The 19,452-nt window shown below is 36.2% G+C and overlaps 1 protein-coding gene and 1 long non-coding RNA gene across 2 annotated transcripts; one reads left to right on the top strand and one right to left on the bottom strand.

Annotated features, from left to right (window-relative positions):
* Positions 1-771: 771 nt before the first annotated feature.
* LOC126751636 (protein fork head) lies at positions 772-7,382 on the bottom strand. The gene is given in 3 exon segments (XM_050462054.1): positions 772-4,394; positions 4,396-4,599; positions 4,671-7,382. Coding segments are annotated over 3 exon segments (2,067 nt in total). The 5' UTR covers positions 6,209-7,382; the 3' UTR covers positions 772-4,069.
* A 1,586-nt stretch (positions 7,383-8,968) lies between these two features.
* Positions 8,969-19,207, top strand: LOC126751643 (uncharacterized). The gene is made up of 4 exons (XR_007665908.1): positions 8,969-9,360; positions 9,659-10,063; positions 10,379-16,932; positions 19,049-19,207. It is a non-coding gene; the product is annotated as an uncharacterized LOC126751643 (long non-coding RNA).
* Positions 19,208-19,452: the final 245 nt, after the last annotated feature.

The raw sequence follows: 19,452 nt of genomic DNA, 5'->3' as shown, positions 1-19,452 counted from the left end.
ATAACTGGAATTATACATACATACATATTTCAAAATTTAAATTTTTAATATATTGAAAAAATGTGAAACAGTCAAAAAAGTGTTAAATTTCTTTATTTTTATAGCTATTCCGTAGAACCAGATATTGCGATTTTATTTTAGATTCAGTTTTTTTTTGGTTTCAGTTTGTTAGAAGCGCTCATCATGCGACAGATGCCGATTTTTTCCCATTTCATTATGAAATTCTTTCGTTCTTCACTAACCCAGTTATAACCCCACTAAGCGCCACACCTTAACCTGGCAGTAAATCAAAATAAACCCAACTAATACAAATAAGAGAACAATCTTTTTTTTTTGTATTTCAAACATTAAAATAAGATTTTTATTAAATTTTAACTAGTTTTAGAGTTAATCATTATCATTACTTGTAGCTTGATACTTTTTGTTTATCAGCTGCTATTATTTCAATATTAATTACGATTAGGTATATCGGACATACACTATTGTAGGTTTACATATTTATAATATTTATTTCTTACACAACTATTCACATGACTAGCATGTGGGATGTTTTGCTTTATACATAGAAAAAAATAAAAAAAATTACACGTCAATCACAACGTTCTGGGCGTGGCTAAGCACACGACGCCGCTCGCCGCAGCTACACATCACTGTGCACACCATTAACAATTCAAATTTTGCTTTATGAATAATTTTATGTAGTCTTTTTTTGCATTTTCTAGTTTTATTTTTCCTTTTTACACAATTTTTATTTAACAATTGTTTTTTTGTTTTTGTTGGTTTTTTTGCTTACATAAGATGTATTTTCATTTGCATGTCCTTACATATTAACTGTTTAATGGTATACTATATATAATTAATTAGGTAACCTAACGGATTAACCGACGTCATTCGTTCATAGTTCTTATTGCATTTAGCTAAGCTTTCGTGAAAAAATGTTTAATTTATTTGCAATTTTTTTTACATACATACATATATGCTATTATTAAGTTGATGCACTTTCTGTGTTTTTTGTTGCTTTTTTATTTTTGCTATTGTTTTTTATTCGCATTTAGTGTGTGTGTGTATTTTCTGAGAGCGCCTGCAATTTACAGTTTTTAATTTTATTTTGATAGCGTTTATGCAACTTTGTTGCTTTTTACATACAGTTTTTGTATTTTTACCAATTCTTTGCTCGGATTTTTAAGTTTTTATATAAAAAGGTAAAAGAAGTCAGCTGGAAATTCATTGGCCTTGCATTTTTGTGCTAATTTAAATTATTGTAGGCATTTGTGGATTTATTTTATATACATTTACATAATGATAGGTATTCACATTAGGCATGTCCTTTTATTTTATTTTTGAAAAAAAAAATAATATTTTTTTTAATATTTACATATTTAATGTGTTAATGTGAAAAAAAATTAATTATTTTTTATATATTTACATATTTACAAAAATGTATTCTGTCAAAATTATCAAAAAAATTAAAAAAAAAAATTCTGGTGAAATTAAAAAAAATGTCATTTTAAATATGTAAGCAGAATATTTGTAATTATTTTTAGCGTATTTAACAAAATTTATTTTGTTGAAATTTTCAAAAAAAAAAATATAATGGAAAAATTTCAGTATTCAAAAAAAGTTAGTATTTATTTTGTATGTAAATACATTTTAAAAAATTATTCTGGTGAATTTATTAATTTTTTTTATTATTTATTAAATTATAAAAAAAATTTATTTTATTTTTTAAAATTATCTGAACTTAACTACATATATGGACATTCGCATAGTGGCTAAAAAAAAATTACACTTTTATCATACTTTTGTTGTAGTTGAAATTTATTTTTATGTCAGAATTGTGTTAGCCAAATTACAGGGCATATCACAGTGGCAAATAGACACACTCGACTGAAACTGTTGTTTGGAGTTGATTGAAATTTTATTTTTCGGCATTTCACAAAATTTTTATTTTATTTTATTTTTTAGAATTTTTCATAAAATTTTTGTTCATATTTCATCAATTTTTGTTCATTTCATCATATTTATTTTACATTTGTAAGTTAATGTAAGCAAAACAAAGATACATTATGTTATGGACACCCCTAATGTACGTACTACATAACTGCTCACTTTTTGTAAAAAATAAAATAATATTACACTGTAAATTAGAAAAGCTAAATAAAATTGCAGTAAATTATGAACACCCCTAATGTACGTGTGTATATGACTGCTTACTTCTTGCAAAAAATAAAGAAATGTATTCTATAAAAATAAAAAAGTGAAACAAAAATTCATTGAATTAAGGACACCCCTAACGTATGACGATTATACAGTAAAATTAGAAAATCAGAACAAAAACGAAATAAATGTTAAACAACATTATTATGCAAAATTTGAAAAGCAAAACACAAGTTAGGTGAATTATGTACACCCCTAATGTGTGTATATGCCTGCTAATTTTTTACAAACATAAATATTATTTTTTCAAATTATAAAAGCAAAACCAAAATATATTAAGGACACCTCTAATGTATGAATATGGCAGCTCACTTTTTGCAAAAACAAAGATATTATTTTGTAAATTTAGAAAAACAAAACGTAAACAAAAAAAATTAATGACACCCCTAATTTAAGTGTATATGACTGCTCATTTTTTGGAAACATTCTTTTTTTTATTTAATATGCTGTAAAATTAGAAAGCGCATCATACTAAAAACTTAAAAACACTAAACCGTTAACGTAATTTTTGTTATAAATTTGCTGAAGATTCTTTTTTTGGTTTTTGATCATTTCAATTCGAATTTAGTTAGCGTTAATCGACTAGCGATCACGTGAATTTTCCACTTATATATAAAAGTATTTTTTTACTTCAAATTTACATCAATTGCACTTGCATTGTGTTATCGCGTTCATATTAAAGTGTTTGGCGCATAACATAGCTACACTAAAAACATAATAATAAGAGACAGTGAACTTACAGAATAAAATAAAAACCTTGGAATGGTAATATATAATAATATTTGCGATTATAAAACTAAAAAATATATTTGCATAATTAAATATACAGCACTTAAAAATTAATATTTTGTATAAAAAATATTACTGTTATACTATAATTATTACTTTTCATATTTTTTTCTTGCTCTGCAGATTCCTTCAATTACCTATACATACACAGACAAAAGAGTGTTTACATACATGGCACGGAAGTTGTGTCAAAGGGAAAACCTGCCAGGGTTTTGCTGTGAACTTTCTCAAAAGGCGCACATAAAGCTACGAACATATAGCAACACAAAGCTTGAATGCAAAGGCGCCTAAATTGAAATTAAAAACGTTGCTGTTTTCCTACGCGCAATATATCAAATATTGGGCGGTTTTAGGGGGGGCTTTTTATGAATCAATCATAATTTAAAATTTGTATTTCGTAAATTGGAAAACATTTTCGCTTACAACTACATCACTTTTGATTGCTGCTTACATAACGAAGAAATCCAGCTGCATTTTACATACATACAAACGAAAGTACAGCATATGTTAATTATAAAGAAGTTAGCATGAGCAAAATGTACATATCTACAAACTCAAAACTGGCACTAACAGCCAGAAGAAAAACTAAATGAGATACTGTAGTTTAATTAAGGCCTGTAAGTGGACAGTTGTGTGGGAACAAAATCATAGAAAAAGTTAAAAATAATAAAGAGTATACCTAGACTACATACATATTTACAACATCTTACTTTCAAGAGTTATGTGCATTGAACCATAAATGTGTGCATATATGCGAGCAACATTCTCACCGCGCGCGCGCAGCCGCGCTGGTCCCACGCCGCATGCGCACGAAAGCGCGCCAAAAATAGCACAGAACAACGGCGTCCACAGCACAACCGCGCTGCTAGCGGAAAACCATGCGCCAACAAGCAGCCGCGCCGGCTAACCGCGCGCACTAATAACTGGCGTACGCGCGCATGTCGCCAACTGTACGCTAATTGCAAGAGCAACCGCTTGCAAGGCAGTTGGGTAGACGATGCGCCAGGCAACAAAGCGGCGCTTTGTCTGCGCACGCATGTTCAGTGTTGGCATGTTGGCAACACTACAGCAGATTCTGCAACGCTGCCGCGCCATTTAGCGCCAAGCCGTGGTTCCAGTTGCGATAGGAGGCGGCCGCCGCGTACTGTTGGTAATTGTTGTACAATTGTTGGTGCTGTTGCTGTGCCGCCTGTTGTAGTTGTAGCTGTTGTTCTTCGTTCAGATCGGTTGTGATATTCGATGCGTCATCCTGCAGCTCTGGCGGCGTCAGCTGACTTTGCAGCAGTTGTTGTTGGTGCGCGCTGAGTTTGTGCGCACTGGAAGTACTGCTGGCGCTGTATTGTTGCTGTTGTTGGTAGTGTTGTTGCATGGACTTAAGATAGGCCTTACGTTGTTGTTGCTGCATCAGTTGATGCGCCGCATGCGGATGCGGATGCGGATGGTGTGTGGCGCCATGATGATGATGGTGATGATGTTGCTCCAGGTGTATATCATGTGTATTCCCATTGCTATTGCTGGTGCCGCTGCCGCCGCTGCTGCTGCCAATATTGCCGCCAATATTCGGATTGTGCAGCGTATTGAGACCAGCAGCCGCTGCTGCAGCCGCGGCGGCACTACCAAAGATGCTGCTGCTACCAGTGGCGGCATTCACGTTCACGTTGCGCAGCATCTGGTCAGCTCGCCCTTAAGCCAATGGGTACTGGTGATGTCACAAGCTAGTCGTGCCGGCTGGCGCATGATAGCCGAGACTCTGGTAGTACGAATCCTGTCCTAAGGCCGCATGTGTATTCGTCAATGGGCTAAGCGCATTATAGCCGGGATACTGACTCATATCGTACATCTTGATGTCCGCCTTGGACTCGGGTAATAGTCGATTGATCGAGAACGGATGGCTGGATGGTGTGTAACCAGATGGTTCCTGCTTCAGATGATGCATGGAGGGGTGATAATCGCTGATCAATGATGGATGGCATCTATTCACCATGGCGGAGAGCTCTTCATGCTGCAGCTGGTGATGTTGCTGATGGTGATGGCTGGGTGCATGTTGCGCCGCTTGTTGCCCCAAACACAGCTCTGCATTGGCTTGCATCATAGCCAGTTGATCACGACTGACAGCGCTGCTGAGCACACTGCCTGCGCCACCCACTGTGGCGCCTGTCACGTCTTTACTGTGATGATGCTGCTGGTGGTTGTCCAATCGGCTGTGATGGTGGTGTAAGTGATGCGAATCTTCGTGATCCTTCTTGCCGGGACTTGTTGCTTCGAGGCTGCTATGTGACGGGCTCTTATGCAGTTGGCGTAGCGCCTCCTTCTTCTCGTCCTTGAAACGTTTTTGGCGTCGCAAATAGCAACCATTCTCAAACATGTTGCCCGAATCGGGGTGCAATGTCCAGAAGGAACCTTTGCCTGGCTTGTCCGGTGTGCGCGGTATCTTCACGAAGCAATCGTTGAAGGACAACGAATGACGTATTGAATTTTGCCAACGCTGCTGGTTCTGGCGATAGAATGGAAACAAATCCATTATGAATTGATAGATTTCCGATAGCGTAAGCATTCGTGTCGGATTATTCTGTATCGCCATTGTGATTAGCGAGATGTACGAGTATGGCGGTTTGGCGTGTGTGTAACTCCGACGGTATGTTGTGGGCTTATCTATGCGTGCGCGATTAAGCGAGTTCGGCGAACCTGTATCCAACTCACGTGCACTAGCTGCTGCCGCCATCGACGAGTAGCCACCCATAGCGGCCATTGTCGACATACCACCACCCATACAATTGCCCATATTACCCAACGGCGAACCCATCGAGGCATAACTCATCGAACTCGGTGTCATGCAATTACCAGCCATGGAATTCATAGCCGCTGCGGCACCCATGCTACCGCTCATGCTTGCCACCGCTGCGGCGGATTCTAGCGCACCAAAGGCGGCAGTCTGGGGCGATACTGAAGACATGCCACCGACGGGCATGGCCATCGAATTCATGGCGGTGTATGCGCTACGTGCAAGCGGGCTCATTGTGCCACCGTTGCTGGTCGGGTGATTCGGATGCGGATTTGTAGGATTACCACCGCCGCCTCCACTGCCACCACCGTTAGCGCCGGCACCGGCACTGCTGGAACCACCACCGCTCCCAGCACCGACGCTGCTGCTCATGCTCACCGGAGGGCCGTTGCTTGGCGCCTCCGAGTAGAGCTTTTGCATGATGTCGATCGTCGTCTGGTGGGGCGATCCCTTCAGGAAACTGTTCAATAGTTGCGCCGTTATGTTGGCGGCTGTTCACTGGTCGCACGTATAAAAAATACAATTCAAAACAAATTTCCGACGGAAATAAACGACGCGCACACTTTGTCACTGACGAGCTACGCTTTTCGCTATTTTTTTAATTGTGCGTGTGCTACCAAGTGGGGTTTCTTTGAAGACACAGTTTTCCGTTGAAATTATTTTTTATTATTTTTTCAGATTTTTATTTTTGTTTTTGTATGTATAGAGATGCAATCGCATGTTTCATCCGTGCTCACTTGTCAGCGCGTTTCGACGTGGGATTTCACACTCGTTGGAAGGTGAGTCGTGGCAGCGCGCATGCACCAGGTCTGTAGCTGCTGTTCAGGCTTTGATAAAACAAATCAGCTCGCAATATTGTCAGTTTTTCTTAAATTCAAGACTTGAAAATCAATTGCGATTACCACTTGCTTTCACACACACTTTTCTTCTTCGGCTTTTCACTTCAATCGAATTTTACACTCTTCATGCGCGTTCACTAACGTTTCCTTGCCACCTTTTAACACCTCTTCGTCTTTTATTCTTTTATTTTTATTATATTTTTCTTACGTATCTTCTATTATTATATCTTTTATATATACTTATTTGTTATGCACGTAATTTTTTCCAGCGAATTCGCGTTGTGTCAGTTCGTAAGTAAAATAAAGTTCTTTCGAATTTCGATATTGTAAGCTATTAAGCTATTACGACACTAGAAATGACGCTTCGACAATCGGTTGGTTTGATTGGATTAATTTCAATTTGTGCGGATGAACGTGTCGTACCGTCAGCCGCGATAGCCGTACACTACAGTTAGACAATGCATCTGGCAAACAAAGACTCCAAAAATCGTTATAGAAAATAGCAAAGCCAAAGCAAGCGCTTCCAACTTGACTCTAGCGTTTCACAATGCAGTTCGGTTATCGGTTGTCCGTTTCTACTTTTTCGGCAGCTGTGCGCGCTCGAGTACTCTTTGGCTTGAGCTCTTGAATGTGACTGTTTGCAGAGGGGAATGCCTGCTTACTATTTGGCTTACTAACAAAAATATTAAGCGACGACGTACAACGACAGCAGCGGCAGCCGCAGCAGAATGGACAGAGCACCATAGTCCCACCGCACATCCAATACGAGCGGCAGCACCATCACCAGCACCAGCACCAGCCAAACACCGCTACAGCGCGCACCTCTACACCGATAGGCCACTCTTATGTACATAAATATAGATGTATAGGTGTACGAGTGTGTGTGTGTGTGTGCGTCAGCATACTGGTGTGCGCTTCGGTGGTGTCAAAACTGGCTCTGTGCGCTCGCTCAGCCTCGTTTGCGACTCGTTTCATGCGTTTGTTTTGCGCCGCGTTCGTGCCTATGCGTATGTGTGTGTGCGCGCGATGTGCTTCCCTCCATCTAGCTTGAGCGGCCCACCCTTTCACGTACAAAATGAGCGTTACTAAAAGCCATTGGCGTTTGTGTGCGCGCGAGCGAGACAACTACTACGCGGGCATAGCGTCGCTTGAAGTGGCTCTCTTGCGTACACATAGCGTTGTGCAGACGCAAATACGCGTGCACCAACACCAACGGCATATGTAGCGCTGTTGTGGCCGCCGCCATACACCTTACCTGCAAACAGCGCACGCGCATTGGCTGCTACTTGTTGTTGCACAGCAGCATTTTTTCCAACTGGTCGTTTGGATGCATAGCGCTTCGTGTTGTTGTAGCGCAAGGGCTTGAAATGCAGTTTGTATCTGCGGCTCATCGGTTGCCAAGACGACGTGGGTGGAGCCATAATGGCGGGCACGCCCACAACAGCATTAAAAAGCAACGGACGGCAGCAAGCGCACCAACACAAAGGCGCAGCGCACACACTATGCTCATCACTTCCAATTATGTACTCTCTGACAGTTTGACGTTTTCCATTGCGACGCGTGTAGCTCGCCGTAGAAGCAGCAGCTACTGTGACCCCACCAACATTGGCGCAGTTGAACGCACCTTGGGCGTGAATAGAGATACCCTGTCTTCTAGGCTGCACTTGGCACACACCACAACTGTGAAGTGCTTATGGATTGCTTTTAAAGCTATTTATCGGCGTCTTTGCCGGTTTCTGCAACAAATGAGCCCGTTAACAGCGCTCGCCGCCGCAATCAATATTTGCGTGCTCTCCAAGCCGCTCCAAGCACCATTCGCACCTTTCCATTACACACCCTGAATATCGTTTTTTATTTTTGTGGTTGACGTTTTCACCTTTCGATATTCGAACGCTTACTTTGATTTCGATAACGCTGTCATAGTTTCTCTGCGAAGACGAAACGTTTCATTAGCACAACGCTTGTCGATCCGTTGATAATAACTGCAAAGCCAACTGTTGTTTGCTTAGTGCAGAGGAGAGAATCGCGTCGCGACAGCAAAGCTCTATTCCAGTAGGCGTTGAGGAGTCCGCGCACACTGCAAAGGCGACGTGCTAATATTTTTCGGACAGCCAACTTACAGCGGCGACGACGATGGCGGCGGCGGCGGCTATTAAGCAGCAACGCTGTCCACATGTAGTGGCAGCAGTACCACCAACAACAACAACAACAATGACAATTTCAAATAAAACAAACGCGTTTGATTTGAATTGAAAATTGTTTGGGACATGTTTGTTGCTGGCATCGAAGCTGCCGCCGCCGCGCCTCAGTCATTACAGCAGCTGTGCTTTGTTGCTATATTTCAATATCGTTGCTCTCCTTCTTCTTGCTGTTGTTTTCACTGACGCTGCTGACTGCTGATATTCTATATATTTTTTAGTGAATTTTTAATGCAACCGCCTTGTGTTGAAATTTTCGAACTTGGAATGTGCCATTTTTGAGGTTAAGGTGGCTTCGCCAATGTCACATTCGATGGCGTAAGAACAAATGTCGTGGCGCGTATAACGCAGCAACATACAGGCGTCACGGTTTGTCGCGTCTCGTCTTGCTGCCAAATCGTTTGGTGCAGAACATTTGGTGTCGCCAGAACGTTTTCAACGCGCTCGCTTATTAGCTTCATTGTCGTTTGCAATTGCTGTTAATTCTATATTGCTGTCTTATTGTTGCTGTGGTTGTTGTTGCTGCATAGCTATTGTTAGTGTGTGTTTTTGTGTGACTTCTGGTGTTGGAAATAAGTTTTGCTTGTGAAATTTTGTCGAATTAAAAACTAAAGAAATTAATTTGAAATACAAAATGCAAGCGGAGATATACATATGTATGTATGCACATATGCATGTGATTTTACATATATGCAATGATATTCAACTTGTGTTGTAGTGAAAGTGCACAAAACTTGAGTGATTGTTAAAATGGCCGCTTTCTGTTAAATTTCTTTAGTTGATTATGCTATATTTTTTATTATTTTTTGTTATGCTTTTAACTTTATTTTTAGTAAAAAGCCAATACCGCTCCGCATTTTAACAAAAACCACGAAAATCAATAGAAACCATATAATGAGCACAATTAGTGGAAACAAAAGTCAATTTAAAAAAAGTATAAATGTAACTTTGGTTGCACCGAAACTCAAATACCCTACACATATATAAAATATTTCTTATAAAAACTTTAATCAGTCAATTTGTATGGCAGCCATATGCTATAGTGACTCGATCTGAGATATTTGTTCGGATATAGCGCCGTTAATTTCGATATTAATCCATGCCAAATTCGGTGAAGATAGCTCGTCAAATGAAAAAGTTTTCCATACAACCACTTGATTTCAATCATTCAGTTTGTATGGCAGCTCTGTGCAATAGTGATCCGATATCAACTGTTCCGACAAGTGAGCAGCCTTTAGGTGAGAAAAGGACTTGAGCAAAATTTTAGTTGGTTATCTCAAAAACTGAAGGACTATTTTGCATATCGTCACCTGAAATGCAAAATAACGTATCATCAAAAAATTCGAAATTGAGTGTCTTATTGATTAAGATTCACTACTTCAAATTGCATAAATAATATTACATATATCAAACATTTTCAGGTTCTGCGCTCAGATATAAACCATTTTTAACCGATATTAAAAAGTTTTTTCACTCATGTTCCATTTTATTTCGTGTTTCATTCATGTCACTGTAAATTTCCGAAAATGTTGTTACGTTATTTTGCATTTCAGGTGACGATATGTATTTACGGAGATGGCTAAATCAACTCAACTCGTGTCTGACGTCTTCTTTTGAATGTTATAAACATAGTGGCAAACTTAATATAAGGTGTTCAGGGTATATATTGCTGAAAGTTAATATTTAATCGAATATATGAGCATCTCACTGTTCTCATTTTTGACAAAAGTAAAGCAAAAAATTGAGAAAATCTAAGCCAATTAGTGCAAATAAAATTAATTAAATATTTCAGTTCTTTCACTTTCAAAAGTATGATTATGATTTTGATTTCAATAGTAAATTAGTGATTTCAGAAAAAAGTTTAAAGAAATGAAATTTATATAAAAACCTCATCAAAAAAGTGTTTTCAACATAATATTTTTCGTTTCAACAAGTTCGAAACAAGTTTAAACCCACTGATAACCCAGTACATTGAACACAGTATTAAATTTTTTTTAAGTTTTTTGTACGTATTTGTTATTGTTATCTAAAAATTCACGACAAAGATATTTTCTGCTTCGTTCCTCGAACTATGATGCTATGTAGGCTATGGTGCTTTTCTCCGCCAAAATGACTGGGACCGAAATTACATGTGTGTATGTCATTGCCTCTTGCACCTGTATTAAAAGCTTCAGTAAGGTTTTCCTTGATTCCAAGCTTAGTTTCAAGCCGACACTGAGTGGCTGATTGATTTTCATGAGTGGACGTTTTTTCATGAGAGAAGGTTAAGAAAATAATGAATTTCAAAAACGAAAATTATTTTGATCAGTTTCAACATATACAACTTTAATTAAATTACTAATGAATTAGTTTTTTTAGTAATTGCATTTTTCAAATCGGACCACAATGGTTGTTCAGATTTCTGAACAGTTCCCAACGGCATACATAAGTTTTTCTTATCTTTTAATAGTTTAGTTCACATAACCAGCAACACAGCACACTTTGCCAGCAATCATCACATCGGTGGGCCGTTTTATATCATCAATTAACTACTCGCGACAACCATAAGATTATAGAATGTACTCTTGGCCACCGAGTCGTTGATGTTGATGGCTGGCGCACCGAGACGTCTCTCCTTCACCAATTTATATAAATTGTGCACATCGGTTGTAGTTTCTTCGTTCAAATCCTTGACGCCCTTCGGGTATTGTGGGCACTTTTCATGCACTGATTTGGTTAATTCACCACCATTATCGAGAACAGTAAGGTCAGTTCAATACTCCATAAGTATTCTTTATTCATCATCCTTTGAAGGGTAACACTGAGCTAGTCTTCCTTTTCAATGGGTCTCGGAGACTATTGGCTGATTCAGACAACATCGTCTTTGGACTTAAGCTTTGACAGAAAAATTCAATGCATGCTATTGTATAACTATGACGGCAAAAAAGTTTCCGAGACGAAACAAAAGAAAGTGATGCTTTGATAAGCAGCTATCCTCATGTTTACCGGGTTTATTAAGTTTGCCACGAAGTTTGAAAAGTTTCGAAGTTGTAGAAGCTTTTTATTTGACAAGATCTCTTCATAAAATGTGGCTGTTGAGGTCCAGGCCCAATGCTGGCTGGCTTAACTTGCTTTCGTTGACTTTTCTATTCCAAAGTGCTTGAAGCAAAAGTAGATTTGGTTTCGTTTCATATGCTCTAGTATAGTTCTATTCAGTTTTGACAATTCTCACAACAAAGCAAGTAAAGCTAGCCAGCAATATGCCAGGCCCTTTAATGTTTTCTAAAGTAAAGCTACAATAAATGAAGAACTGTTTCATGCATGTGGTTGGTGTACAAACTGAACGATCAAAATCAGCTTTTTATATGGAAACCTTTTTTATTTGACCTGATATCTTCGCGAAATTTGTTGAGAATAATACGTGAAAACGGTACTTTACAGATAATATTCAGATCGGACCACCATTTCATACTTACATATGTATATATGTAGCTGCCACACAAACAGGCTGATCAAAATCATGTTCTCTTAAGAAAAATTTAACCTATGATGGGCTAGCTGCGGTGCAGTCGAAGTTAATATATTTTCTTGTTATTTTAATTATTCTCTCATTGTATCGAAATATACTTTTGAAACTTTCTTTATCGCATCCATTGAGCTGAAAATAACCAAATAAGAAATTTTAAATATCAGAAAGGAGCACGGAAAGCAAAACCTTCATTTGGCGTACCTATTGGTTATGTCTCTTTAATGTCATTGTGAGAACTGTCAAGCGAAGCATTAAATGTTCTCTATAAATAAATGATATATTATTATATAATATATCGTCACCTAGAATGCAAAACAAAGTATCATAAGAAAAATAAAAATTTTAATTTGTATTGCTTAAGATTCACTACATCATATTGCATACATATATGCAGCATACAATTTTCAGTTTCCGTTGTCAGATATAACCAATATATAACCATTTTATAACCAAAACTCAACTTTTACTTCAATATGAGTGGTTTGTATTATACTTGTATCGTTTTTCCTTCGCCTTTAAATTTATGAAAAGTGGTGTTACGTTTGTTTGCATTTAAAGAGACGATATATGATTTTTAGCAACTTTTTATAAAAAATTTACTGATAATTTTTCCGTAAATAATTTTCCGATATTTTTGTCCACCATGTTGCAAAATTTATTGTAGATAGTACGATCACCTGAAATCACTCTTCCCCGCAGAGACTGGAATACGGTGATTACGCAAGTAAAGTGATCGCCATTTTGTATCAAAATGTCATATAGATATACATATGTTTTATACATGCAAATATATTTATGATTAAAAAAGCCTAAAAGCAAGAATTTGATTCCTCTAGCTTTACTCCTAGAATAAATTCGCAACATTAAGCCCTTTTTGAAGCGCTAGATGGGCACAGCTCCTTAAGTAAAATGTTGGTGACTTGTCATTGCCTATCTTACGAGTCATTTAAATTTATCTTCATTAAAAACTAAAATTGATTTTGATTTCTAAATTTTTATCACCAATTATTGTTGGTGTAGGGATCCGAAATTGTTACAAGCATTTATTTATGTCAGAACTTATTCAATGACCACGCTTCAATAGTAAAAATATTTACAAAATAAACCAGTAAACGGCATTTTCCAGCAGGTACTGGCACACTCATGCATACTTACACACATACACATGCATGTATGCCCATTTTCGCAATTACGGATTAAAACTCTTAATTTCAGCACAGCGAAAGGGCTAAGTTTTATGAAAATAACCTACATACATACATATATATATATGCTGCAAACCACATAATTACATGCATACAATAGCATATACCATATTTACTGAATGCATATAGAGCACCCATTATGTGACCTTCAGAAATTTAGGATGACCAAAGCAAATTCATTATACTTATATAATGCATATAAGTATGTATGTATGCAGGGAATAATTACAAAAGGTGTCAAGGTGCTTAGAGATAACAAAAATAGTAAAATAGTATAACCATAATCCATTTATGACCATGTAATAATGTGGTAAAAATCTAGTCTACGAAAGATAAATAAGATGTTTTGTAGTACGGTATTTAGTGGCTCCGATTGCAATAATGAGCAACAGCATCCGCGCTGAAGGTAGTAAAATGCGAAGGCGTGCCGGAAATACCGAGCATTTTGACACATTTGCGAAGGATGAAAGACAAAAGTATAAGCGATTTTTGAATGAAGAAAGAGAAACACAATTTTTACTACAAAAGCCATAAATACGTAGCTATTTTAGTAAAAAGAATCCAATATAAAATATCATAATGGCCATTTAATGACTTTTAAGCACAGAAAATATATTTTCATACTTCGATTATGGATTGAATATTTGCCGTATACGTGTTTTCCTTAACTGGCTAACTGAAGGAGCGTTTCTACCTGTGCTACCTAAAGCACATAGCTGCCAAGCCAACTAGTCAATAGAAATCAGTATAATGTTCTTTTTATACACGTTTATGCTATAATAAATACACATGTATATGTGACCTGATCTACGGAAAGGAGGCTTAGGTGTCAAAAAATCAATTTTAACTTTTTAGTTGATTCGGATGGAAGATGAGATGAGTTTATTTTTACCAGCTGTTTCCCAGAAAACTAGTTTTCGCACGTTAGCTGCCTTTTCATAGACCAGGTCACCTATAATTAATATAGTTTCGATGCAGCCGAAATTCACTTTTTTCTTGTTTTTTCTTCGACTAATAGTCTTATCTTATTTTAGTCCTTCAAACGTTCCAAATTTGCCAAGCTTGTTTTCACTCTTTTTTTAAATACTGCATCCATCCTGATATCGGACTCGTGCACTTTTTATTATATTTTCGTTCGTAACAGCCGAATCTACGTTCTTGTTTTCGTTGCACTATTAGCGCATACTGAACTTAGCAAACCGCATACTAGTAGTTACTTCGGGTCAGGGCTCAGCCTAGATTGTATATTAGCAGAAGTCCGCGTTACTACTTCCTATTTCCAAAAATTTAAGTGTATCTTTAAGCGCCGTCGTTTTACAAGACAGATAAAAATCGCTGAAATAGCTAAAGGCTATCCTAAAAATCGAGTTTGAAAAGTATTTCGACAATTGTGAGAAGCGCTGACATAAGTGCATAATACCAAATGGGGACTAGTTTGATTTTTTTTGATTAACTTAATGTCACAGAATTAATATTGCAAATATGTATATATTTTTTTCAAAAAACCAAAGTCCCCGTGGTTTTTGAACACATCTCCAACATTTTCTTCTTCTTTGTTGGCGTAGATATCGCTTACTGCAGTGCGCCAGTCGTCCTTGCTTATTACTGTTTGGCGCAAATTAGAGACTTCAAGTGTAGCCAGGTCTTCCGCAGAGTCTTTATCTCCTAACCTAACGCTAACTCATAAGATGTGGTCGTCGTCCATGGCTCTGCATCAAATAGCAGGACGGGAATGATGAGTGACTTGCAGAATTTGGTCTTTGTTCGTTGAGAGAGAACACTATTTCTCAATTGCCTACTCAGTTCGGTGCTACCTGTTGGTAAGAGTTATTCTGCATTGGATTTCGAGGCTGACGCTGTTATTGGTTTTAATGCTGGTTCCAAGATAGACGAAATTATAAACGACTTCAAAGTTATGATTGTCAACAGTGACCCGGGGCACCTCGTCTATATTCTTATAATATTTGTATTTTGTAGATTAACATAAGTACAGTAAATGAACATATTTTTCTATATTATATAACCTCTAATTTTTATTTTTTTTTTGATCATTGTAGGAAGTATGACTTTTAGACATATACATATATATATTATAGACTTATTCGTGACCTTATCAAGTGACACTTTAGTAGAACAAATATAAACAGCTATTTTATAAGAATATTGCTAATTTTTCCACATTCTCTACCTGACACTTGCATCCCTACTAATTAAAAGTGCAACAAAAATATTTAACTTGAAACTTGACAGTTAACAAGCATTATGTAGAATTATATGCAAATTAAGTGAACTAATTGATAAAACGAAAATACCTTATTATATGTGACATTATTATGTAACACTTTTCATTATATGATTGCATAGCGCTTACTTAGGCATGGCAGTACTACTTTTTTAATACACTTCACTAGTTTTATATATTAGCTTGTCACAACGTCATGGATTTCTAATTAGTTAGTGTTATTTATGTCGTAACCTTTGTTGTTGTTGGTGCTCATCATGCCGATTGTTTATTGTTTCAATTATTTGGCTTGCTATTCAGTTGGCAGTTTTCGAACAAACTTTAGAAGTACTCATCAGCATAATCGCCGCATGTATATATGTATCTATATATGTATATGTATATGTATATATACGCACATATGTGTTTAGCTATTTACTCATTTCTATTTAAACAATTTATTTATATGCGAGTCGCTAGCGGCGCGTTTCGAATACATTTTCACTTTTTCCATATTTTCGAAACGAATCTTAAATTCGCCGTGCGTTTCTGCCAAGTGTGAGGTCCTCATTTGTGTTTGTATAGTATGTGTGTGAGTGTGTGTGTTGCATGTGTCGATTATTGCACAGAAAATTGTTTTGTTTATACGAGACATTAGTACTCTCGCTGGCTGAAGAAAAAATTCAAATATCGCCAGCAATTAAATAATCTCTAATGAGTGTTGATAATTAATTTAGTAGCAACTACTCGTGCACATACACAAACATACATATTTACTTATGTATATTTACCTCATTGTATGCCAGTATTTAGGTTGATTAATCTGTGTGTTGTTTTGATAGAGGTGTTTCGTTGTCAATAAAATATATACATATACAAACATACATACATACGGATTTTAATTTGTGTGAAAATATTAAACAAATAATAAACAAATGATTTAGTAAAATTAACAGCAACAACAACAACAGCTGCAGTAAATGGCACAGCCATGTTCATACATACATATTGTATATGTATGTAGCTTGTATATTTGGCATCAAAGTGATGGCCGAAATCAAACCGGCATCAATGAAATTTTTGATTTTACGTTAAAATGTTTGTTACGACCTCGCGCGTGTTACAAGCAAATGCGGAAACCGGAATGGGAAGCAGCCTTTTTACTTTGGAATTGTAAGGGTTTCGGGAGCGCGCCTGCGCACATTTAAGTACAAATTTATATATATAAAATATGTATTTTATTTTATATGTATATACACAAATAACATTAACATAAATAAATCGAAAATTTATTATGTTCAAAACTTGTTTTTATTTTATTAAAAAGAAATTTAGAATTATCATTTGTTAAATATAGCACACTCAATGCAAGGTTTCACTCAATTCGTTCAACTTTGAGATGATAACATTACTAAAAAACAAATATTTTTGGTGTATAATAGAAACTAAAGATAATTATCATAGTGTAATATGATTTAAATAGCGCCAATGCAAATGGTCCTATCAGGACTTATGGGATTGCTGGGTTTCACGGCATCAAAAATCGTTTTCGTATTAACTTATTTAGCTCTAAAACATACTTATATAGATCACCTATAGCTTCATGCGATACCTAGTTTATGATCTTAGTTAAAACTCGTCTTTATTTCTGTTTACTTCATGGTACTGTAAAAAGTTCTCCTCTCAACGCGGAGGCGCATCGGAAATGATATCGAGTTAAAAAAAAGAAATTATGTCGTTATTTTGTCCGAGGAAACCTCATATGCTTTATATTACTATAATTTTTTCGTTAGTGCCGTTATTATCTAAGCATATATTGTTTCAAAAGAAATGGTATCGACTTTATATTGACTTCAGTTTTGCCAAACAATAGTGCCCAATTGCCGTCGCTAATGCAGACCTTCGAGGAACTGCATGTTTTATCACGAGACGTTAATTACCCAAATAATAGTACAGATGAAGACGAGTGAAAAATATTTATACTCTATCTATCACCTAAACTGTTTAGCTTTCGCTAGACTGTGGTTGCAGTAATTCGGCCGTCATAACTCCGAGGGACTTCACAAGCTGGATGGAATTTGTAATCTAACTTAAATTAACATATACCCTACAAAAGGCAATTATACTGTTGCTACTAACTTTTAATTTATTTCGAAAGCCTCAATCAATAATCGCTTATTTCATTTTTCCAATTTCTCTTCAAAATCCAGAACCCTTTGCCATCATATGGTTGCTCCGTGTTTGTTGGCTGTTATTTCTGGGTGGTATGTAGGTAGCTTTTTATATTTCGGGATTCAATACCAAAACATATAAAATTGCCTCTTTGTTTTTTTCAAAAAATTCTTCAGCAAGATCTATATACTTTTGCAAGAGTTTGAATCAATTGTCGAGGCACTTTAGCCACTCTGATTGAGGTTCCTAAAAAAAAATCCGTTCTAAATGCAACTAGCAAACAAGTGGTTTTGTACCATTCAAAATTTACTGTTCTGCGTTGATCTAGTGGTGTGATTGCGTTATGTCCAGATGTTCTAAAAAAACAGGCATGCATTTCGGGCGTCATATACCCAGATTAATTTAAAACAAAGATGAAAAAAAAATATCACATTTGAAATAGGTTGACTCAAGCTAATTTGATATTAAAAATTAAAAATAAATTATATGTATATATCTTGACCTAAAATAAAAACTATTTGACTATATAATTGTTTTTATATATTTGTAAAAATCGATAGATATGGGCATAATTAAGGCTGTTAATAATACCCAATGCCCTAAGTACATCTATTATATATTAAGGGGGTATTCTGGTCTAGGATTTTGAAAAAATCGATTTTTTTTTGCATATTTTGAAAGTTTAGACTTTCAAAAATATGATCTTGGAAGGATTTTTCAAAATTCGAATTATTTTCGGAGATACAGCCGATTTTGTGACGTGGCGTCCGTGTTCACTAGAATTGTCTCCTAAACTTTAAACGCGTTTTTCTCGAAACTACTTTTTTTGAGGTGGTTGACATGATATCTCAAGTTCTACATAACCGATTCCTGTGAAATTTGGTATATATCTACTTTATACAATGCTCTATCGTGTCATCATCATCATATCGTGTTTTTTTCAAAAAATTTTATTTTAAGTATTTTTAAAAATTCGAAAAGATCGAAAAAATAGGGTAAACAAAAAATTATTTTTCAAGTCGACGCCATTTTGTTATTTTTTTTTTTTTTTTGAAAATGGTCAACCCGATAACAATATCCTTACTAATGAAGAATATTCTCGGTTTTTGTGTTTTAGATCTCTACAAGCGTTGAAATCACGTCAACCAGTACGCACCGTTTTTTTTGAAGCCCCCACTCCACCGGCCCGTATCTCGACGAATTTTGGTTTTTTTTTCTTGCAATTTTTTTTTATATTATTAAAATGTCAATAAAAAACATATAAAAAAATGGATAATTAATTTTTTGTATCTTAGTTTAAAAAATGTCTAAAATTCATGCGTTTAGACCAGAAGACCCCTTAATGCAAAAAAACACATATTATGAAAAACTCCTTTAGTTGAAATAAAGAAAGAAGAAAACATTGAAAAATTTTTGTTTGCAAATATATTTGTTTATACAAAATCGAATCTTTCAAAAATTGTTAATTACAGTCGAACATCTCTATTTCGAATTTATGTACAATGAAGTCGTAGAAGCTAA

The sequence above is a fragment of the Bactrocera neohumeralis genome, chromosome 2 (genome assembly GCF_024586455.1).
Source record: "Bactrocera neohumeralis isolate Rockhampton chromosome 2, APGP_CSIRO_Bneo_wtdbg2-racon-allhic-juicebox.fasta_v2, whole genome shotgun sequence".
NCBI classification, from domain to species: domain Eukaryota; kingdom Metazoa; phylum Arthropoda; class Insecta; order Diptera; family Tephritidae; genus Bactrocera; species Bactrocera neohumeralis.
Note: the sequence above shows the minus strand (reverse complement) of the source record. Positions and strands in the feature narration are given on the sequence as shown.